The sequence below is a fragment of the Oryzias latipes genome, chromosome 9 (assembly GCF_002234675.1).
Source record: "Oryzias latipes chromosome 9, ASM223467v1".
In the NCBI taxonomy this organism is placed as follows: domain Eukaryota; kingdom Metazoa; phylum Chordata; class Actinopteri; order Beloniformes; family Adrianichthyidae; genus Oryzias; species Oryzias latipes.
Window position 1 is genome coordinate 25383411 of NC_019867.2, and position 24699 is coordinate 25408109.

Genomic DNA, 24699 nt, shown 5'->3' on the forward strand with positions numbered 1-24699 from the left:
CGCGGGGTCCGTGAGACCCCGTACAGAATTGGAACGAAACACAGGCTCCGCGCGCTGTCTCGCACGGTCCCAGCGACCCCGTCTCGGTTTGGAACCAAACAGTTGCACCTCGGGCTGTCTCGCGTGGTCCGTGAGACCCCGTCTCGATTTGGAACCAAACAGTGGCACCTCGCGCTGTCTCGCGGGGTCCGTGAGACCCCGTACAGAGTTGGAACGAAACACAGGCTCCGCGCGCTGTCTCGCGGGGTCCGTGAGACCCCGTACAGAGTTGGAACGAAACACAGGCTCCGACCGCTGTCTCCCGGGGTCCGTGAGACCCCGTACAGAATTGGAACGAAACACAGGCTCCGCGCGCTGTTTGCACGGTCCGTTAGACCCCGAACAGAAGTGGAACGAAACACAGGCTCCGCGCGCTGTCTCGCGGGGTCCGTGAGACCCCGTACAGAATTGGAACGAAACACAGGCTCCGCGCGCTGTCTCGCACGGTCCCAGCGACCCCGTCTCGGTTTGGAACCAAACAGTTGCACCTCGGGCTGTCTCGCGTGGTCCGTGAGACCCCGTACAGAATTGGAACCAAACAGTGGCACCTCGCGCTGTCTCGCGGGGTCCGTGAGACCCCGTACAGAGTTGGAACGAAACACAGGCTCCGCGCGCTGTCTCGCGGGGTCCGTGAGACCCCGTACAGAGTTGGAACGAAACACAGGCTCCGAGCGCTGTCTCCCGGGGTCCGTGAGACCCCGTACAGAGTTGGAACGAAACACAGGCTCCGAGCGCTGTCTCCCGGGGTCCGTGAGACCCCGTACAGAGTTGGAAGGAAACACAGGCTCCGAGCGCTGTCTCGCGGGGTCCGTGAGACCCCGTACAGAATTGGAACGAAACACAGGCTCCGCGCGCTGTCTAACACGGTCCGTGAGACCCCGAACATAAGTGGAACGAAACACAGGCTCCGAGCGCTGTCTCGCGGGGTCCGTGAGACCCCGTACAGAATTGGAACGAAACACAGGCTCCGCGCGCTGTCTAACACGGTCCGTGAGACCCCGAACAGAATTGGAACGAAACACAGGCTCCGCGCGCTGTTTAGCGGGGTCCGTGAGACCCCGTACAGAATTGTAACCAAACAGTGGCACCTCGCGCTGTCTCGCGGGGTCCGTGAGACCCCGTACAGAATTGGAACGAAACACAGGCTCCGCGCGCTGTCTCGCGGAGTCCGTGAGACCCCGTACAGAATTGGAACGAAACACAGGCTCCGAGCGCTGTCTCCCGGGGTCCGTGAGACCCTGTACAGAATTGGAACGAAACACAGGCTCCGCGCGCTGTCTCGCACGGTCCCAGCGACCCCATCTCGATTTGGACCCAAACCGTGGCACCTCGCGCTGTCTCGCAGGGTCCGTGAGACCCCGTACAGAGTTGGAACGAAACACAGGCTCCGCGCGCTGTCTCGTACGGTCCGTGAGACCCCGAACAGAGTTGGAACCAAACTGTGGCTCCGCGCGCTGTCTCGCGGGGTCCGTGAGACCCCGTACAGAATTGGAACGAAACACAGGCTCCGCGCGCTGTCTCGGGGGTCCGTGAGACCCCGTACAGAATTGGAACGAAACACAGGCTCCGCGCGCTGTCTCGCGGGGTCCCAGCGACCCCGTACAGAGTTGGAACCAAACAGTGGCACCTCGCGATGTCTCGCACGGTCCGTGAGACCCCGAACAGAATTGGAACGAAACACAGGCTCCGAGCGCTGTCTCCCGGGGTCCGTGAGACCCCGTACAGAGTTGGAACGAAACACAGGCTCCGCGCGCTGTCTCGCACGGTCCCAGCGACCCCGTACCGATTTGGAACCAAACAGTGGCACCTCGCGCTGTCTCGCGGGGTCCGTGAGACCCCGTACAGAGTTGGAACCATCAGTTTCTCTTTGAAAGCTCAAACACGAACCTGTTTCTGTAGATCCATGACATGTGGGTTACAGTGGGCCACAGGCTGGTTTACCTTCTCCCTTTGCTGCGGATCAGCAGCACCAGTGTTGCTGGCTTGTGACTGTGGGGCAAGTAAGATTAACTGAATATCAAAAAAAATAAGTTGTTTCAAAGAAGTTGGATTTGACGAACATCCCACGTTGACCAACCTCAGAGTTCTTCATTGTTTTGGTCCTCGCCTCGTAGTTTAGCATGTCAAACGGGTCGAGCCACTCACCGTTGACTGTCTGTCCGGAATTGGACAGAACCAGACTGCAGGACAGCAAAAACAACCAGAGCATCTTCTCTGGAGACCAAATTGGTTTGAACTAACTAGCTAGTAACGGAAGAAGAAAACTATGGAAGCCGAAATTGCTTCCGGTTATTTTTTTAAAAAAAAAAGCAGCAGAAAACCATTTAGGTTTGTTCATTTGTTTCTCTTGACCTTTCTTGATCACATAAAAAAAAAGAAACGTAAACACAAACAGTACACTTCGAAAAGCCTCAAGGGTGATGTAGAAAAGTGAATGCTAAAGAAAAAAAAAATACTTGGGGTCAATCGCACCCCATGAGCCAGCGGGTGGAAGGGAACCGGAAAAGCGAGAGCCCCGGTGGTGGGCCATGAGAGAAGAGTGAATGCTAAAAAAAAAAAAAATACTTGGGGTCAATCGCACCCCATGAGCCAGCGGGTGAAAGGGAACCGGAAAAACGAGACCCCCGGTGGTGGGCCATGAGAGAAGAGTGAATGCTAAAGAAAAAAAAAAATACTTGGGGTCAATCGCACCCCATGAGCCAGCGGGTGGAAGGGAACCGGAAAAACGAGACCCCCGGTGGTGGGCCATGAGAGAAGAGTGAATGCTACAGAAAAAAAAAAAATACTTGGGGTCAATCGCACCCCATGAGCCAGCGGGTGAAAGGGAACCGGTAAAGCGAGACCCCAGGTGGTGGGCCATGAGAGAAGAGTGAATGCTAAAGAAAAAAAAAAAAAAAAAACTTGGGGTCAATCGCACCCCATGAGCCAGCGCCAATCCCCTCAGTGGCCACACAAAAAAAAAAAAAAAAAACTTGGGGTCAATCGAACCCCACGAACCAGCGGGAGGAAGGTGGTTGCTAAATAAGTGGCGCCCCTGGTGGCTGAGGGCAATAAAAGAGAATGGGGTATTAGTGACCCCTAGAGGCAGGGTATAGAAATGAACGGTGGAAAACAAGACCCCTGGTGGTCGGGGGGTATAACTAAAATGGAGAAATGGCGGCCTCTGCTGGACGGGGACAAAAAGAAAAGGGGGGTTTGGCGCCCTCTACCAGTCGGGGATATAGAGGGTGCCTGAAACGTACAAAAAAATTTTTTCAGGAACTCGACCCTCTTCGATTGCGGGAGGGTGTACGGGGGTGTACCTGTCTGGGGTCAATACCAAAGGGGGGTATGCGTTTTTAAAATGACCCCCCCTCCTTACCTTTTTTTTAATCCATGCTTTTCTTTCCCCCTAAGACAGCACAAGGGTTAAATCAGATTACAGTTTTAGGTAGTCGCCAGCAGAGGGCACTAAAGGAATGTCAGCAGGAAACTTTTAGAAAGACACCATAAAATTGTGGACATATACTAACTTTTCCATTTCGGTTGGCCACCTTAAAGGCCATGTTGGGTGACATGAGAAGCAGAAGGGATTCTTGCTCTGATAACTTCTTCTTCAGTCGCTCAATAACTTTAGGTCCTTTGGTTGTCCTCTGCAGACAAACAAACACGTGTTATAAAAGACATGTTTGTCCTCTTTCCCACACTATTTCCTGAATTATTTGATAACCGGAAATAACAAAGACAGCAGAGATGTAGAACAAGACATTTCCACCACTTTAGAGCTCTGTTTATGGCAGCAAGCAGTGTAGATGGAGAAATAAGTAAGGTTTCCCCCACATCACACTCAAGTATCTGGCATTAGAGACAGAGCAACTCTGAATTCAAAATTAGATCAACAACATTGAAACTCCACATACCAAAATAAAAGCTGTAATATGTTTTTTTTGGATCAAGTGTTTCCCTGAGTTTGCTGTCTAGACACTGTGTTATATTCACATGATTATCCTATAGATCCCTTTTCTATATTTGTTTGGATTCCAAATTTGGGGGAAAAGAGTCATTCGTGTGGTTTTTATAGGGGAGTGGAAAAAAGTACCGTAAATTACGGACTACAAAGCGCACCCGATTACAAGCCGCACCCACCCATTTTCACGTGTAAAATTAGTTTTATACATACACAAGCCGCGGCAGAGTACAAGCCGCGCATGTGTTAAGGCCCGTACACACCGGGACGAATATTCGCCAGGCGTTATTCGCCACGTCTTTTGTGTTCACACCCAGGCGATTTTCGCTGACGATGAGTGGAGTGAACATGCAATTTCATTCCCTGACATTAGATGGCGCTTAATGTAAAACAGAAATACTCCTGTACACAAGGTGGCGCTGCGCAACTTTACGCTTCTTCTTCTTAAAGTCGCTTTTCACTCAGAAGAAGAGAGCAAGTATTTACACGCTTGTCAGAATCAAACAAAGAAAACATGAATATTTCAAGCACCAGTAGCTCCAACTGGTGCTTGGTTCGGGGATATTTTAGAATGTCCGTCATTATTGCTTCGCGGCTGTGTAGACGCTACTTGGCGTCTATCTTCTTCGCTGGTATGTGTGCTCAGCAAGGCAGTTTTGTGTTTGAGCGCCCCCAAGTTGTGTTTTACTGTAACTTCAGAAGCTCCAGACACGTGAGCAAAAGCGCCATTCTCATTGGTCGAGTAGATTTCGACGCGACGCGTCGAAAAAAAAAAACGAACCCGAGGCGTTTGTTTTTTTTGACGCTTTGACGCTTTAGCGCGTGGCGTTTTTTCGCGTCGGTGTGCACACTCTCGTTGGTGCCCTTTGTTTAGTCACAAGGCGTTAAACGTCGATTTTCGCCGGCGAAATTCGTCCCGGTGTGAACAGGCCTTTAGGCGATATTGTCGTCCTGACAGATCACGGCCAGAATCCCAGAATGAGTGCAATTCATTAGCACATTGTGGGTGGTTCCAGCTTTGCCTCTGGATCATGTATTTGATTGTATCGACATCTGTCAAACAGCATGGACTTCTATTCTGTTCACAAGTTCCTCAGTTATGGTGTTTTTATTTCATTTTTTTTTTACTTATTGACAATCTAGGTATCATACATAAAATTACAAACAGTAACCATATAATCAACATTACATCCCTCAGTTATGATGAGGAAATTTACATCCGCGATTCCACATTTCCCATGAGTCTTAGGGGCTAAAGGCGGGGCCAATGCCCGGCTCGCCATACTGTTGTACGTGTTTAAGAATGAGTATCAGCAGTGCATGGAGGGGTGAACGGGTAAAGCTCTCCTTCCGCTTGTGTCGCGGCAGCGTTATGGGAGTAACAGGGCTGGTTAAAAAACACACCGGTAAAATAAAGCAGCGGCGACTGAAAAGCGCGCGCCTCAGCGTGATACGCGCGCCTCAGTGCGGCGCATGCGTCAGAATTCAGAAGCCTCTGCGCTCCGCTCCCGCCCCGCGCGCTCCTTGTCTCCCCTTCCTATCTACTCCGACACCTCTGGCCAGGGCGGCTTCAAGGAGGAGCACTTCGTCCCCGTTGCGCCGGCGGACGGAGCAAATCGTTTCTGTGCAAAGCAATCGGACTTAATACTGTACGTTTTGTGTATGAGGGGCGGATGCGTTGTTACGTGTGGGAGCCTTCAGACTGCCATCGGCCCCGCAGCTCAATCAGCAGGAGAAGATGTCTCCAGCTCACACGGAGGCTGTGAGTTTTTCAAAGCAAAATTCCGCTTTTACGGTTTCCTTAGAAACCGTAAAAGGAGTGTAAATTCACTCCATGCGCTGTTCTCTCCGTCACGCAGCAAACCGGCTTTTCCAAACCCGTTGGTGACGGTGGACTTTTTCATGCTGCTTTTAACGATTGCTTTTAACTTGAAAGCTTCATCATATTGTAGCGGCGATCACGTGCACGTTGGGTCTAATGGCCCCAAAGGATTCTGGGATGCGGCCGGGCATGCGTGTTTCATTTTGTTGAACCATTACTGAAGTGTCTAAGACCTGAAGTCAAGTCCATGCTGTTTGGCTGTTAAGAGGTGTGTTGAATATAAATGTTTTGTGCTTGATGTTAAATAAAGAATTCAAACTATTCACTGAGTTCGAAAGTACATACATGGCGGCCGCTAATTAAATACATAAATTAGCCGCGTCACTGAATAAGCCGCAGGGCTGTAAGCGCAGGAAAAAAGTAGCGGCTTGTAGTCCGGAAATTACGGTAACCATTTAAGAGGGTTTTTGTTTTTAGTTAATTTTCTGAGTTTTACCTTCTCTCTCTGGATATCGTTCCTGATTTGGGAAATTTTTATTTTCATAGCATCAATCTCCTCTTCCTGGACCAGAGGGATGGGGCTGGACTCAGAGTCTTCAATGGTTTGGAAGGTCAAGTCGGCGAGTGGGATGTACCATTTACAGTCATAGTGTTGCCCTTTTCTGTAAAAAAGACATGGTTTTAAACTTTTTGACATTCCACATCACGCTGATGTTATTCCGCCCTCATTTTCGGAGGGAAAACACGCACAGCTGCAGGACTGCAAATTCACCTTTTTATCTCCCACTAGAACAACCGGCCGCTCACAATACAACTGTGAGGCCTACTTTTTAAAGGAATATTTTTTAATTTTACACGCCAGCAGATGATGTTTCAGGCCAAAGGCCTGCATCTTCATCACTCACCCAGCAGCCTGTTTTTTGAGTTTAGTGCAGAGCAGTAGGTCAGTGAATAGAAAGATGTGGCGGAGCTTCCTGGAACCCTCCACCAGCTCCACCATGAAGCGATCCCTCAGCAGCTGTCGGTTCTAAAACACAAGACGAAAACCGAAAGCATCACATCCTAGCTGGTCCTTATATGCAACTTGGATGTACTTTTTGGAACTTGTTGAGCTGAGGAAGTGGTAAAAAAGTTTAAATTTTAAAATTGTGGACGTTTGTCTCTGATGGCCCAACTCTGCACCAGGACTGAGGGTTTTTGTTCAGCAGTAGAGTTTCTACTGGCTGTCAAGGCATCCAGCCTCGTGCTCCAGGCAGTTGTGATGACTGAGCTTTCACATTCCTTACTTAACCTCTGGGCAGAGGCTATTTTACAGAGAGACAGCCCATGTGAGACTCCACCAACCCACAACCACCATGTCCCGACAAAAACAAGGAAATCGCTGTGGCACAGTTTTCCTCTGCACACTCCACTTCCACTCAGAGCGTGTTCCAGACATTCTGCGAGCGCAGGAAGCGCGTCCAGCGCTGCCCCCTTTTTTGTCCGGGCGAAGTGGCACGCACTTTTGTTTTGTGGTGCAAAAAAGAACAAATCAATAATCCAATGGAAAAGAACAGTCCACGTCAGCCTTCACACACTGTGCCTCTGGTTTTGACAACATACGGGTACGGAGGCGTGTATGAGAGGTAAAGCTGCACGAACCCAACGGCGTTAGTGGTAATTACAGGCAGCAACAACAGATTTAAATTTAGCTAAAGGTTATTCATTCAAAACAAAAACATCCCCACACTTTCAAGCAATTGTCTTGTTAAGGGCTTGTTATCTGTGGATCTCTTTGTGGGATTTCAGACTTCCTCAACAATATTCAGAAGAATTTTCCCAGGAGCATTCTTTGATTTGATAGCCTTACTTTGGGCCCGACCAGCTTCCAGTAAAAACAAAGGAAGTTCTCCCTCAGGTCATCTGAATCAGAGCCTTGAGGTGCGTGGTGTGTGTGCGGGGGGTACAGTGGGAGCAGGAAACATGGATAAGTCAGAATACTTTTTAGTGCAAAAGTCTGGTAATACAGTGGAGGTCATTTTTGGGAAGGCCCGTTGGGGAAGGATGGGAGGGAGCGGCGCGGTAATCGCTGGTTTTCCTGGTTTGCGACACGGAGACCCCTGGCCTCCTGTGTTTACTCTGCTTTGTCGCAAGCTTCCTCCACACTCCACTTCCTTAACTGCTGTGACAGACGGGCTGAGATGAGTCAGCAGCGACTTGGCTCACCCTCTGGTCTCATTTATCAGCTTCCAGACACTTCGGGCTTTAAACTTTTGACAATCAATAATCCTGGTGGAAGGAAATGATTCAGAGTTTACATGGAGACATGCAACACTGATCATTTCCATTAAATCCTGACAACTGTAGCCTGATGATTAGTCTGGGAAATTTAACCATTCAAAAAAAAATCCAGTTATATCCAAAGAAATATGCAAATAGTAACAGGATTAAATATCACGCTAAAATGCATTTCATCTTTGCAGCATGTCAAATTATCTTCTACTTGAAAGCTAAATTACATGTTAGCACACTGAAATTAGTCATAAACCCAGAGTGCTTAAAAGCAGGCTGACACTGCTATGGCTGTTGAATAAAAATATCATCTCCAGTTCCGTGTGCTACAAAGTCTATTTGCATCAAATGTGGGCTGCAGCAAGACAGCAATATACGGACCAAAAAAATGTCATAAAATCTGTCAGAGACACCCCGTCTGTGCCAGCCAACTCTTTGGTTCAACGCTTGTTCCAGAATCACAACTTTCACTTCTCTGAAATGATCCAAAGGATCTCTATGAATTACTCCGACATCCCCGTCCGTGCTTTGTTGGTTGCCACAGTTCTGTGCGATACAGAAGCTTTGCACACTGACCTCTCCCTTCTTTATGGTCATAGACTGTCTACGGGGGGTGATCTCCTCATTGATGCTGGACAGGAAGTTCTGGGAGATGCGGAGGGCGTCCTGCAGCAGGGGATAGTCTGGGTGGCTGCTGGGCGTGTGCTTCAGCAAGTCCTACAACACAGTTTATGATCACAAGCGCTGTCTGGAAAAAAGGAAGGCGTTTGGAAAAGGGTGGAACTTCGGATGGTTGTAAAACTCGAGGACTTACATGCAGAACCAGCGTGCTGCGAGTCACTCTATCTACAGGCTTGTAGAGAAGAGCTGTGGAGGAGGGGGAGGAATGATAAGCTACTTATAGCAATATTGATCAGTGCAGATCTGGCCATGCATTTGACTCACTTTCCAGCGAATTTTTAGCCGGCTGTTCCTTGCAGTCCTTTGTGCTTTTGACTTTGAGGTTCTAGCAGGGACACAGAAAACAATTGTAAATTGTCAGTGGTCTTTTAGTGATGATTATGCCGTTTTTTTAGCAATTATTTTTAAAAAACTGTCGTTTCCCAGGACATATTTTCAGCAGAGTGGCAGGAGCTCATTAGAAATGCATCTCTGAGTTGTGGGTGGTACTGTTGGTGCGGACGTAAGCCTCCGCAGAAATCCCATCATCCCTTTGTTTGCACTCTCACCCGCTAGCGTACAGCCCCTCACAACCCCAAGCTAACATGCAACAAAAATGGTGAGCAATGTTGGGATATTCAACCGTAGAGCTTTAAACCAGATGCCAGCTCAGATGAGGAAAACCTTAATGTATCTGTTTGTCTGCAGGTGAATGCATCACAATTGGAGCAAAGCAGGGAGACTTTGGCTCACCCATTTCAGCTCCTGCGTCAAAAATATGAACTTTTTTTTTTAATCTGCTCCTGATCCATCACGATTTTAATAAAGAAATACTCAGAAACGCAGTTTTAGCCTGAAATTCTATTATAGATGTTTTGCATAATGAGAAAAATGCCACAAGAACATGTTAAAGACATCATTTTTATTAGAGTGGGTCTTAAATCACCGGGCAGATAAAACAACCAGCAGCTGTGGAGCTCTGCACGCTGTGGCTTTGAAGGAAAGTTGCCCCGTCATCACTTGTCTCGGGCAGCAGCAAACACTTGAACCGCTGCCTGCCGAAGCCCCGCTGTGACTACATACCTCAGATATCTGTGCAAACTGAGCGTTTGCCTGGCAGCACTTGTCTGCCGTCTCCACGGCAACCTTGTAGTTATCCACAAAGGCCCGGTACACTCCGAGCTGGCTGGCCTGTATAGAGCAGAGCACACATTAGACCCTAAAGCAGAGGAAGGATTTCAGTAATCCATGGGTGCCACTCTGCACACTGCAGTGTCATGGAGCGCCTGGCTGACATATCAAGTGGAGGAACTTATCCATGACAGAGTGGGCTCTGCATTGCATTTACCCATTTATTAATAAACACATCCTTGTATGTTTGAATCTTAATAGTTATTTTCCACCAGTAAACACTCAAGTGATTCCTAGTCATCTGGCTTCTGTGAACCATTTTAAACTTTATGGCATGTTTTGTTGGAAAATAAGGCTTTCATCATGGCCAGGAGATGACTCCAGGTGGTCTCGTCAGGTCTGCATTGCAAAATTTAAGCCAAAAACAACAGGCTTTTCTACCCATAAGTCTTGTCTTCATCAAACAACCATCAAACTGTTCAGGAATGACACATAAGAAGGCCTATAATTATTCTTCGAAATCCTTCTGATATCCGTGGTGTTTCAATATGAACACACAAGTATGCTCCTCATGACTTATCACAACAATCTCCTCACACAGACTCCACAGTTAGACGAGTTCAATTCCAGGAAGTGGAAAAACAAGTTTTACTTACACACATGAACAATGTCATGACTTGTTTTATACTAAAAATTACCATTCGAAGGAAATCCCCCCAAAGCTATTTCAAACTGTCGTTCTCTGCTATTTTTTGTGCATCGATACAGAATTATCCTTGTAAAAAATGGCATATGAGGGACTTCTTAGCGTCATGGGGTTAATCCGGCCCAGCTGTAAGGTCTTTTCGCATACCAGCTTCTGGAAGAGGTCTCCCACACACTGCTGGTTGCTCCAGTCTTGGACGCGGGGCAGCAGGGCGTCATAAAAGTCCTTGTGGATCTCGTGAAGCTCTGGGACCTTAAAAAAGATGGTCTCTATCTCTGGGATGGTCAGCATTGGCTGAGAGGTGGTGGCCACCGCCCTCAAAGGCTTCATCGGCTGTGAAAACCAATACAGCCAGCAGTTAAAGAACAACTTTTGCTTCTTTTACATTTTGTTTGTACCAAGAAATTATTAGTCTTTTAATTTGCGTCTGCCTTATTGTGTAAAAAAAATGGCCTCATCTACACATAATTCATTTAACCTGCAATAAACACGTCCTTAGATGCAAAGACTTTGTGCAAAATAACTCCTCCAAGCTTCCTTTTTTATTTAAGCTAGAAAAAGTATTCACCTTTTCTAAATCCAATTTTTAATAAGAAAAGATTCGTATTTAAAAGAAAAAAGAAAAACATTGGATCTAAAAGTTACGAAATGTTTCAAAAATCTTTAATAAGATTTTTCATAAGGCTTTTAAACATTTTACTTGTTTTACAATCCATGTTTTTAATAACATTAGCCTGCATCTTCATTCTAATTGAGGATAAATTTGAATGAATTTGTCTTTTTAAAGATTTATTTACTTTTTATAAGTATTAAATGCAATAACAAAACTGATCTCAGCATTTTAGAATTAAACCAAATCAACAGACGACAATATCCCCTGCCAAAAGTAACGGAAATACATGATAATTGATCGACTGTATGGGAGAACTGGCTGAGTGGCCCCTCCCACCTTGGATTCCAAACAGGAAGTGCCCTCTGGTCCCAAAAAGCCCAAATCCCATAGACGTCTATATACAATAAACAGCTACTACTCAGTCATTCTATTTGTCAGAGTAAACATTCTTGCTCTGATACCTTTTATCAACATGTTCTTGCTAATCCTAATTCTTTTTAATTCCAAAGTTTTTCAAGTTATAAACTGACCAATCAGATGCCTCAATAAAAGTAGGTGGCCTGTGTCGAACGTTTGAAGCGTTTGATCAACAGATTCTCCCGAGCCCACTTTTTGTGGAAGGGGCGTGGCCTTCTAACATGCTCACTCTTGATTGGAGAGGGTGGTTGCCATAGAAATGTAGACTCAGACCGACACGGACCAATCACGGCTTACTGAGGTCGTCAGGTTCCAATATGGCAACGAACATATCGCAGAAAAAAAGTGACTGAATTGGCTACATTTGGTTGGAACCGGAAGAGAGGCGTTTCTATGGGTGACTTCTGTCCAGCTAGATATTATACAGTCAGTACTAAAAAGTGCCAAACCCTTTATTGGCTAATCTGATTGTAGCACAAAATCCGAGCCATTATTGTAAGAAGAATGATAATCATTGTTACAATGATGGATTTAAATTTAGATTTTGGGTTGTTTTTTTTACCAAGCAAACTAAAAAAAAGAAAGCATGGGCTTCTATTTAAAGGTTTACATTTTTAAAGGACTAACATTGCTAGTTTTCCCATCTATTTGTATATTTTTTATCATTCTCACATTTTTCTGCTCTAAGTCGCTGTCAGGGTGTGTTTGAAGGTTTTCTTACAATCAGAAGGGCCTCCAGGTGGCTGAGGTAGGTCTCCTCACTGGCCAGGATCCCTGACAGAACCCACTTCCTCATCTCAAGCCCCTTCTCCTGGTCCAGCTCCACCTGAGACACACGGTTAGAGATCCAGCTGTTAAAAACTATTCTGCAATACTAAAATAAACGAGAACCCACACAAGTCAAAAGCAATGCTGACCCCTGTGGAGTTTGTACAGAAACGTTTTGATTAAACTCTGCGGGGGCTCCACATTCCAGCCAGCCTGAACTCCCAACAACTTGTGGAAGACAAATATGCGTCTGGTCTGACCCATAACTTATTGTTTTAAAGACATCAGTCATCCCAGTGTCTGAATCATGTCATGCTCTTATCTGTAGCATTAAAAATGGTCAGCGCCACCACCATCCTCCACTATGATTTGAGCTTGGAAGAGTGAAAACACCAGAGGAGGATACCACAGATCAGACAGGAGCAGAGCGAAGGGGGAAGGGGTGCAGCGTCTCCTTTTAACATCTGTTTAGCCACAGAGTGTTTGCAGAGTTTGCATCAACGACGCCCTGCTTCATGTTAAAAAGCGCTCCCATCTGGGAGCGATATGCTGCTCTCAGAGGATTTTATTGCTGGCCTGTGGGTGATTGAGTCTGGCTTCTCTTGAGTGCCTCCCTGATGTATACTTGCTTTTTTCTCCCCTCCTATGAACTTCAGCTCAATTCTTCCAGGGAGGGACAGTGAAATAGCTGGACAACAAGGCTGACACTGCAGCAGGGTCAGGTTAAAACTTTATTGAAATCGTTAAGGTCCCACTCTTCTTAAAACTGTACGACTGGATAGCGCCAACATTGCTCACCATTTTCTTTGCAGCGGTAGTGTTAGGTTGGGGGTTTGAGGGGCTGTAAGCTAGCGGGAGAGAGTGTAAACAGATGGATGATGGGAAGTGGGAGCGGGCTTACTCCACATCAACAAGCCCACAAGTCAAATTCTAATGAACTACTGCCGCTCTGCAGAAACTATGTTCAAGAAAACGCAGGTTTTTTAAATTTTGGCTAAAAAAAAAAAAAAAAAAAGAAACTACTGCGAACGCTTTTACAATAAATCAAAAGATGATCAGTTGGGAATGTGACGCTATCGGTAAATGGTGGAACTTTAAGCAGACAGCACAAGAAAAACAAATCAAGCCGTCAGAGCATAAAGAAACAAAGATCCTTCAATATGCTGAGAACTGAGATTGGAGAGCTTGGATAGAAAAAGCAGCAGAACTATGGACATGAGCCACACTGATATCTCAAAAGACTAATTCAAACTTTACCGACTGTGTGGACTCCAGAGAACCCGAGGACTGGGTGTCTCGGCTGTTCCGGTTCTTGGAGCGCAGTCGCAGCGAGGAGGGAGGGGATCCACTGAAAGACAGGGAGTCGTGGCGAGGCTGGTTCTCCTCAGACTGCTCCAGGTCATAGCCATATGACGGAGAGTTCTCATTGTAGGGAGTCTCTGCGAGTAACAGACACACAAAGGACAATAGTCACATGATGGGCCAGTAAACTGCAAAGTCATGAAGTTAACACAGAGGCAAATTATTAGAAACCCTCTGCACTAAAACATTATGTCTGGCACCACCACTGAAGCCAAAGAAATGATCTGCTGCACGGTTAGTAAACTTGTGTTTGTCTAACTGAACTAGCAAAATAAGAGATGAACAGTTCAGAAGAGGAGACAACTAAATCCTATGAAGATTTTTTTCTAAATAATTTGGAGAGTTATCATTAAAACTATCTTCAATCCCATAAAACTGTTGGTCTGCAGAAAATATGTTTTGCTTTTTTACTTGTTGGAAAAAGTTTGTCCCTCACAGGCTTCATTAAAAAGACATGGGGGGGGGGAACTTAACGCATTGACCTAACCTGAAAACAGCTAAATTGAGTGCAATCTTGTAAACATGCCCAAATTTTGTTTTGAAAATCAAAAGCTTTATTCAGAAAACATTGTGTCATAGTGTAATAGAAATCAGTAAAACGTGATTTAATTATAATTTAATTTTTTTTATTATGGAAGGTTTTTTTGTCAAGAGTATTTTTTTTAGCTCTAGATTTAAAAAAGTTATCCATTAAGATTTATTTATTTGCAAAAGCTAACTTTATCTAAGACAGTTTATATTTCTGAACTCCCATATCTCTGCTTTGTATTCCACATGCAAAATAAAGAAACCTTTGTGTTTGTCGTAGTGAAATTCTACAACCTTCACATACAGAAACTAGATAAAAAGTTGTATTTATGAAAGTGAATACACGCTGGATTTTTTCAGAAATAGTAGAAGCTGTTTAGGGGTTTAATGATATAAAAATACAAATGTATGATCATTTACCAATTTTTTTATAGATAATTTATTCATAAAAGTGTCAAATCCTAGTTTTTTTTAATGGTCCAATGCAGATAAACTGGTTACTTTGATTATCTCTTTCACTTCGTTGATAAAATGTAACTAAAATTTATTTTTTATTGTTTTAAAAGAAGAAAATGTTACAAATTCTTAAAATGTCTGCAGTTCTAAAGAGTCTAAACGGTCATGGAATATTATTTGTGAGTTATTACAGTTTCTAAAGATGATCCAGCAATAGTAAAGGGAATATTGATCAATTTCTTTATATGTATTTAAGTAAATAAACCCCCTAGGTATAAATTGAGCACACATGTGGGTCTGTCTCACAACATCCAATAGGATTTTGCATTTTTTTTTAAACATCTTATTGAACTTTTTCTAATAAAAACAAACTATTTGATCATTTATAAAGTCAGAGGTGTGACTCATCAGGAAAATCTCTAAAAAGATATTGGGGTATCCACTAAAAAACACATTGGTGATATTTGTGAACACATAAATAACTAAATAAATAAACTTAAGCTACTCTAACAAAAACTGTGCTTTATTAGAACAGACATTCTAATCCTTTTTATTCTATTATTTCAATATGAAGAGCCAGAATGAATTCAAATCAAATTCAAAATGGATGAACACATTTGAAAAAAAGGTGAGTAATTTTTTAAATGTTTGCTGTTTATCAGGCAGTAATGAAAAGCTACAAGTAATATAAATGAAAATAATACATTTTATTTATAAGGCGCCTTCCTGGGCACTCAAGGTCACCGCACAACATGTATTCAGTATAAAAAATACAAGAAACAGTTAAAACAACAATTTAAATACATACACAATTAAATAAAATGTATATAAAAACATGAAAAAGTTACTGTTAAAGTGAATAGAAAACTGGATAGAGGAAGAGGAGTGGAGAGAGCGAGCAGGTATGGCGATATGAAGGAGGTCAGAGGAAGTGCAAGGTTGTGAAAGGCTTTGAATGCGTAGAGCAAGATTTTGTATTGAATGCGGTATGGCATGGGGAGCCAGTGAAGCTGTTGAAGGATAGGTGTGATATAGTTAATGGAGGGAGTGCGTGTGATGATACAAGCAGCTGAATTTTGAACCAGTTGAAGTTTATGGAGGGTTTTTTGTGGGAGACCAAACAGAAGTGAGTTACAGTAGTCCAAGCGGGAAATGACAAGGTTGTGTACGAGTACAGCAGTGGACTGAGGAGTGAGGGAGGGTCCGGAGACGTTGTATGTTGCGTAGATGGAAGTAGGCTGAGCGGGTAATGTTCTTTATGTGAGAAGTGAAAGAAAGACTACTGGTGAGGATGACACCCAAACTCTTTAGTAAAGGTTTTACTTGTAAAAACTAGGCCTGCACAATATACCGCAAATTTATCGTTATCGCAATATCCAGCTCTGCAATATGCATATCGCAAAAGACGGCAAATATCGCAATAAATCGCAAACCCAAAATGTGTTAAAACAATCTTCTAGCAGCTTGAAGCATTTAACGAATCAAATAAATCCCTTTATGCTTTGACCAATCAGATGGACGCCTTCCCATTGTTGACCAATCAGATGGAGGCCTATTATGTTAACCCTGGTCCTGAAGAGCCTCAACCCTGCCTGTTTTCCAGCTCTCCTTAACCAGCTTGCTGTTGATTGGCTGACTCAAGTGATTTCACATCCTGATTGACTGAACACACCTGATTTTGGTTATCATTATCGAGCAGTCTAGGGAGAATTGGAAAACAGACAGGGTTGAGGCTCTTGAGGACCAGGGTTAGCCACCCTGACGTTTGTCCCCCATGTCGATGAGGGTCATTTGGAGTATAATTTTTAAACTGTTGCAATGAAATTGGAATGATGTTTTTGTTTATTTTTCTATTTGTTTATTTACCGCAAATTTATCGTTATCGCAATATTGATCACTAATATCGCATATAGCAAGTTTTCCTCATATCGTGCAGCCCTAGTAAAAACCTTTAAAAACAGACAAATCTATGGAATAAAGTGTCCTTCTCTTGTAGGTATTTGGTCTCTAAACACTAAGAATGTCTTGGTTTCAGAACTAGTTACATGTGAGTGAGAAGAGATTCTATTTTATCTCAAAAAGTAAAATGTATGTGAGATTTCCAGGTAAAATTGACCTTAAATGAGGAAGACACTAGGTACGTTTGTGAATCAAAGCACCAAACAAAAGCTCTTTATTCATCCAGATATGAACAAGAATCATCATATATCATCCTGATGGTGTAACTGCTGTATGGTACATCACTGTCTGAAACATGAACTCAGTAAAATGTTGCAGGACTATTCCCAGAATTCTCAGCCAACAGTGGAGCAAATCAGAGGCGAGCTGCTCTGTTTTTCATATGAAATCCTCTCTTAGCCCTCATAAACCTGCGACCCACATAAAGCCAGAATAAAGCCTGTTCCAGCCTCTGAGGGTGGAAGCCAGGTGAGTGGCTAAGCGTGTAAAAACGGCTGGCAAACACATGCGCTCTGCTCTCGCCAGGCCGTGTCATGCACCGCATCCCCTTCACTCAACGGTTTTCTGCTGTGCTTTTAGGATTAAACTGCGGTGGCACGGACTTGGAATCAGTTTTTTTCTCTAGTCACAAAATGAAAGGGCTCCAACAGCAGAAAGGACCTTTTAGAATATCTGTAAAGCTGGCAGACTGAGCTATGCTGCAAAACAGATTTTACCAAGTTCCCACTCAATGCAGGTTTGCAATACATGTCAGTGTCGGAAGAGGTCATGTGACTTATTCGGTTCAGCTCAACCATATTGGCAGCCTTTTTTTTTTTTAGATCTTTCTTGCTTATGGTATAACCCAATTCCTGCTTGTTCAAAAGTGGGCAAACAGATTCTGGATATCCTAATTATGTGCCAATCAAAAGACCAATATGCCCTCATCTGTGCTTACCGGTAATTTCTAGATAAAGCCTTAGTGCACTCGTACAGTGGTTGACCCATACAGGTGCTGTGGAATTTTTGGGTTGTCTAGACCTATAAGAGGTTGTAGAGAGGAGTGGCCGCATCTTAAGGGTGTGTCCTGCAGTTCCCTTAAGGCTCTGATGGACACCTCAAGGGACATCATGAAAACGTGTCCAAAGTTTACGATTGTCGTGTGTGTGGCAATTGTATCGCAAAGCATTTGTAAGGTTAATGTCAGTTGCACGCACTTATCACGTCAGGTGATCCTGTCGTATACTGCACCCCAATGCCACCCAAGGGCAAACGATCCTGATCCAGAAGGATCCCTCAAAGGGTGCAGTCCCATCCAACTACCGGCCAATAACCTGTATCTCCACAACATGGAAGCTCATGTCTGGCATCATTGCAACCAAGATAAATAGCCACATGGATCAATTCATGAGTAACACACAGAAGGGCATTGGTAGAGACTCCAGAGGAGCCAAACACCAACTCCTGGTCGACAGAACAGTCGCTCAAGACTGCAAGTCACGACACACCAACCTGTGCACAGCCTGGATTGATTACAAGAAGGCCTATGACTCAATGCCACACACATGGATCACTGAATGCTTGGAGCTGTACAACATCAACAGGACTCTAAGACCCTTCATAGGAAACTCAATGAAGCTGTGGAAAACCACCCTTGAAGCCAATGGGAAGCCACTTGCACAAGTGTCCATCAAATGTGGGATATACCAAGGTGATGCTCTGTCCCCACTGCTGTTCTGCATAGGTCTGAACCCCCTCAGCCAAATAATCACCAAGACTGGCTATGGATATCCACTCAGAAATGGGGCCAACATCAGTCACCTCCTATACATGGATGACATCAAGCTATATGCTAAGAGCGAGCGTGACATTGACTCCCTGATCCACACCACCAGGATCTACAGTACTGACATTGGGATGTCATTCGGGCTCGAGAAATGCAGCCGGATGGTGACAAAGAGAGGCAAGGTAGTCCACACAGGAGGGGTCTCACTCCCAGAAGGAACAATAGCAGACATCAAGGACAGTTACAAGTACCTTGGAATTCCACAGGCAAATGGCAACCTGGAGCAGGCAACAAGGAAAGCTGCAACAGCTAAATACCTCCAACGAGTAAGGCAAGTCCTGAGAAGCCAGCTCAATGGCAAAAATAAGACACGGGCAATAAACAGCTATGCACTGCCAGTTATCAGATACCCTGCAGGAATAATAAGATGGCCAAAGGAAGAGATACAGACCACGGATGTTAAAACACGAAAGCTCCTCATCATGCATGGAGGGTTCCATCCCAAATCCAGCACCCTGAGACTGTATGCTAGCCCCAAGGAAGGAGGCCGAGGACTAGTGAGCGTAGAAGCCGCTATCCAGGAATGAAACTTTCAAGATGCATGAGTACATCAAGCTCAAGGCCCCAACTGACAGTGTGCTCAGTGAATGTCTCAGGCAATTGAGAGCAGAGGATACAGTACTGGAGGACAGATCCTCATGGGAGGACAAACCCCTGCATGGGATGTACCACCGGACCATAACTGAAGTGGCTGATATCAAGAAGTCCTACCAATGGCTAGAAAGGGCTGGCCTACAGGACAGCACCGAAGCGCTCATCCTGGCAGCCCAGGAACAAGCCCTGAGCACCAGAGCAATAGAGGCTCAGATCTACCACACCAGACAAAACCCAAGGTGTAGGCTGTGCAAAGAGGAGCCTGAAACAATCCAGCACATAACTGCAGGGTGTAAGATGCTGGCAGGGAAAGCTTACATGGAGCGCCACAATCAAGTGGCTGGAATAATATACAGGAACATGTGTGCAGAAAATGAACTGGAAACCCCAAGGTCAAAATGGGAAACACCTCCGAAGGTGGTAGAGAATGAGAGGGCAAAGATCCTGTGGGACTTCCAGATCCAGACTGATAGGATGGTAATGGCGAACCAACCAGACATTGTAGTGGTGGATAAAGAACAGAGGAAAGCCGTTGTGGTGGATATGGCAGTGCCAAGCGATGGGAACATCAGGAAGAAGGAACATGAGAAACTGGAGAAATACCATGGACTCAGAGAAGAACTGGAGAAAGCATGGAAAGTGAAGGTGACAGTGGTGCCTGTGGTAATTGGAGCACTTGGGGCAGTAACCCCCAAGCTGGAGGAGTGGCTACAACAGATACCTGGAAAGACCTCAGACCTCTCAGTCCAGAAAAGTGCAGTGCTAGGAACAGGACCCTCAAGCTCCCAGGCCTCTGGTAGAGGACCCGAGCTTGGAAGAGAAAGGAGAAACCACCCGCGGAGGGTGAAAGGGGCGTTTTATATACATATATACATATATATATACACATATACATATATATATATATATACACACCGGTACACACACACACACAGGTTACCTTGTTTTTCACCTGCATACAGACATTTTGTATCTAATAATAATCCATTACATTACATTCCAATCCATTACACGTACATTACAGATAAAATAATAGTCATCATGGCAGTTGTGTGACAAAGGCTTTATATTTCCCAAAGTCTCCAAGGAATACTTGCAAATATTTTATTGTAAGGGGAAATCAAAAGGCAATAAGAAGTTTGATAAAGGACTAATAAGTTGTACCAAAAAAAGTCACCAATATGTGAGTCTTGTCCTCTCCCTGTCTTGCGTACATCTTTTAAAAAAGGATTGCGCTCTCCACCTTCTGCCACGTCTGACATTTAATGAAAAGTGTCATCAAGCATGTAGCAGCAGGCGGAGCACCAGAATCTGCAAGACCTCAGCAAAGGAGTCCAGCTAGCAGGTCAGCAACAAGTGTGCCAGGTGAGGGCCACAAAACTGGCTGACCATAGATTAAAAACAGGAAGTACAGAACTGCAGATGCTAGAGGAAGAGAAATACAAGTAATTGTGGAGGGTTCTGCAGGAGGCATGGGCAAGGGCCATCTCTACAGAGCCGTGACAGAGCTCTCACACATAACACACAACTTGTGGTAAAAAGATGCAAAACTAGCCAACAAAAAAGCCATCAAGGGAGGAGGACGTTTTGGCGAAATGTTTTCAGTTCTTCAACACTGGGTCAATTGTGCCTTTCCCAGTAACTCAGGACTCACTTGGCTGTAGTTTGTGTGAGAACGCGCAAATTACAATGGACCCTTAGTGAGAGAAGTTGTTCTAGTAATCACAAGGACGGCTACTGAGGAAGTGTCCAGGCAGACCTGCCCGGAAAATTTAGCAATTCATCAGCTTCAGGGAGGAAACAGGCTTTCTGCACAAGGTCATCTCCAAACAAACAACCCTCAACTGCTGCTCCCGGCGCCTTCATCTGCACTAAATGCTGTTAGACTTCACAGGGTGTCCACAAAGAAATTAACCCAGAGCTTTTGGGCAGAGCTAACCCTTATTTTTAAAACTACAACTTTGAGCAGAGGAAACAAGTTGTGGGTTCAGGGGCATTGTTCTGAAGTAAATACAAATTACTGTTTATCCAATTTAGAGTCTTGAGATGTAATATTTCCATCATAACCAATCTAAGGCCCTTAAAAACTTTCACTGCTTGAATTTACATTCAAACCCGCAAGCACAATAAATATGTTAAATCTTGGTTAAAAATAATCTTTACATTTAGAAATCCTCTTCAGAATCTCTTTATAGACATAAAGTAAAGAATAAAGTTTTAAAAGTTTAATTTAAACTAAAAATTTCTAGTAGTGAAAATTGATAGCCGTTACTTTTAAAGTCTTCAAGTTTTTTCCTTCATAAATGAAAATATGTTAATGGAGCTGATTTTATTTTCTGTAAGACAATGGAAGTTTTTTTTTTAATATGAAGATGGTAAATTTTATCCACCAGAATTGACTTTCCACCTTTCCACAAAAAAAGGTCAGGAATGAGTCGAGGTAGGAAGACACAGAACACTGAGAAACAATCAAAATCCATGATGGGAACCACCTCAATATCAAGAAATCCAATCATGATTCCTTTATGAAGGCTTGACTGGTATAAAGACAACTGAAAATGTATATGTAGAATATATAGATATTTCTCATAAGGACTAGTGTCAGTTTTGTCATTGTTTCATAGGTTTATCAATGACACCAAATTGTCTCCAGCAACCCTGTAACCCCAAAGGGAATCCAGCAGATTTTGAAAAAGAATACCGGTAGATGGATGGATCTCTCGCAGAAGGGTTTGAATGATTTTCTTTTGAAACTGTTTTGGGGTGGGTCTCAGGTCATCATTTAAGGCAGATAAGCTCTACATTTCTTAGGTGTTTATATTAGAACAATTGTACCTTCATTTACATGATCAAACTCATCGGTGCCTCAGGGAACTGCTCTTCTTTAATTTTGAGTGAATAGCTGAAACAAACTAAAACTACTTCATAAATAATGCATTGAGTCGTAAAGGAATTTAGACTTTAAACAGAACAGCACTGGTGATTTAAGTGAACATTTAAGCTACATTCAATAACTGCACTCCTGCAGCTGAAATTTCTCTTCTCCTCTATTCCTTTCTTCACTTCTTTAGGATGATGCAAACACTTTTTCTATGATTTTTCATGTTTACAGAGAGCTTAGGGAGAATGTGACACTGCAGATGTCTAAACCTCAATCTGAAATGCCCAGTTTCTTCTTTTGTAATGTTTTGTAAGTGCTTTGAGCTACACACACAGACATGTTTATTCCTGTCAACAGATTAAGCATTTACGAATAAGACGATATATCATTTTCGGATTAAAGTAAATCCCTTTCTGTGTGATTCAGAGAGCTGCTGCATGAAATCATCCTGAAGTTTGATCATTGACATCAGAGGTCAAAGAAGAGGGCCGGCCTCGTCTTCTCGGCAGGATCTGCTTTTATTACACAGCCCTGTGTATCACACTAAGAGCTGGAGGATTTTGAAAAGATGCTCAAGCTCTTGTGTCTCCTCTGTGTGCATTACCCAACAGCATGCAGCTTAAAGTCATTTCAGCTGTGCAATGGAGACGTCATAAACACGTTTAAATGACATTACATAAGAGAGCTAAGCCCAGCAGCTGTGCGGAGAGAAGCTGATTCCGTTTTTGACTTCTCTGAACTCTATAATTCCCATGTTTTTCAAGAATTTCATTTCACTTTATTCCCACATTTGTCATGATTTGAACTTGTCTTGTTTTTGGTCCTTGTTCTGTCTTGTTTCTGTTTCCTGTTTTATTTTGAAAGTCTCCTGTCTTGTCTGTTTTCTTGAGTTTTACTTCCTTTGGTCCCCATCAGCCCTGATCGTGTCCACCTGTGTCTTGTCTGCCCTGTCTGTATTTAAGTCTTGTCTCTGCCTTCCTCCTGTGTTGGTCCATTAGTGTTCCTGTTCTGGTGTTCTCGTCTTGTCATGCCAAGTTCCTTGTTCTCTTGCCACGTCACAGTGAGTTATGTTTCAGTTCTGAGATCCTGCTCTGCAGCGCTTTTCGTTTGTGTTTCGCATTAAACCCCTTTGCCCCTGATCCTCATGCCTCCGCCTCTGCGTCTGGGTCCAACCGGCTCTCAAGCCACCCTGCACCATGACAACATTATCTCAAATGAAATATCGTTTTAAAAAGGCCATTTATTGGTCTAAAAATAAAGTTCAGATTCCAGGCATTTTTGAGACAAATAACTGGTTCCAAGCTCTCCTGCAGCTTCATAATGAAACTCCTTCAGAGAGAGTGCATACTGGAGTCACATGACTTTAAAAACCAGGAGCACACTGGACGTGATGACAAAGCAAAGACAAACCCAAAGCTTTCCACTTAATCCGCACAGATGAACTAGGAGAAACAGGCGGGAAGGGAACGACAGATGTGCAACAGAGACGTGTCAACGCATCAGTCTGTCTGTCTGTCATGGAAATAATGATCAGGTCCTTTTTTCCAACAGAGGAAGTAAAATCTTCCTTTAGGACACTGTCATGATGAATATGTTAAAACTGACCAGTGTTATACAGCGCGGACATTTATGTTCCAACACCAGGATGGATGCTTTCATTGAAAATCAAAACAGCAACAAATAAAGAAGTTCAGATCTAATGCAGCACCTTCAAATGCAATCATTGTGCAGAGTACAATAAACAAAAAATATTTGATCTTTGACTAATGGACTCTAACTGAAATTCCAGCTGTAAAAAAGTACAGGAAAAACAGATAAATATAGATTTTCTGAGGTGAGGTGGTTCCAGAATAGCAGCATCCATGTTTTGTCATTTCCCTGCTGAAAACACGACGAGTCGCCTTGCTAATTTATATCCCAAGCTCTCAAAAATAAACAATGCTACGAATTTTGTATCGATCCAGCTCAGAAATGGCTTTCAATGCAGATTCAGTGGTAAATAATTCCCCTCAGAGAATATTTGTACAGTGAGGGATGGCCTTCCTGTCACCTCTCTAACAGATTTGGTGTAAAAAGTTACACCTTAAAAAAAACAAGGACAGTGTGAGATGTTGTGAAAAGCGGAGGAGAAGCACTTTGTGATGCCAGAAAATGGTTTCTCCTCTGAGTAGGCGACCACGATAGGATCCACATAGTGCCATCTAGGATTTCAGGAAATGCTGAGCTCAGTCATCGGGTTCTGTAAGTGTTTTTGTCCTTGGACTGCAAACAGTTGCTTTGGATCATGAAAAAGTCCACAGAAACATGTGCCTTCATGTTTGCAGTCCCTTGAATGGAAAGATAAAGTCATGACAGGTTTTTTACATCAGCGCTCAACAAATGAACACACTTTAATGAAAGCTCAGAGCTCAGCATGAAGAAATATTTAAAAGCCTCTAAATATTCCAAACAGTTTTAATACGTTTAACATTTTTTCTATGTTTTTATTTTTATCTTTTAGGAATCCTAGATCAATTTTATGGACTAAATCAGAGATAAAAACATCAGGAAAAACAACTGAAATAGCAATGGGGGGTTATGTAAAACTGCTTACTCCGCTCCTTTTCGAGCAATTACTAAAACTCCATTTGACAAACATTATGTTTAATGGATTCACTGCACCATGTACTGTATGCATAAGTACAAATGTGATTTATGATGAAAGGTAATTATGGAGATGTA

The 24699-nt window shown here is 43.8% G+C and overlaps 1 protein-coding gene across 1 annotated transcript in view; it reads right to left on the bottom strand.

Annotated features, from left to right (window-relative positions):
- Nucleotides 1–3551: 3551 nt before the first annotated feature.
- LOC101169295 (breakpoint cluster region protein) overlaps nt 3552–24699 on the bottom strand; it is a gene marked incomplete at its 3' end in the record, with an annotated part of 33177 nt that continues 12029 nt past the window's right edge. The window contains 10 exon segments of the mRNA XM_023958728.1: nt 3552–3671; nt 6304–6469; nt 6713–6834; nt 8655–8795; nt 8893–8945; nt 9024–9084; nt 9822–9929; nt 10723–10908; nt 12327–12431; nt 13631–13812. Of these exon segments, the coding sequence (XP_023814496.1) occupies nt 3552–3671; nt 6304–6469; nt 6713–6834; nt 8655–8795; nt 8893–8945; nt 9024–9084; nt 9822–9929; nt 10723–10908; nt 12327–12431; nt 13631–13812 (1244 nt within the window).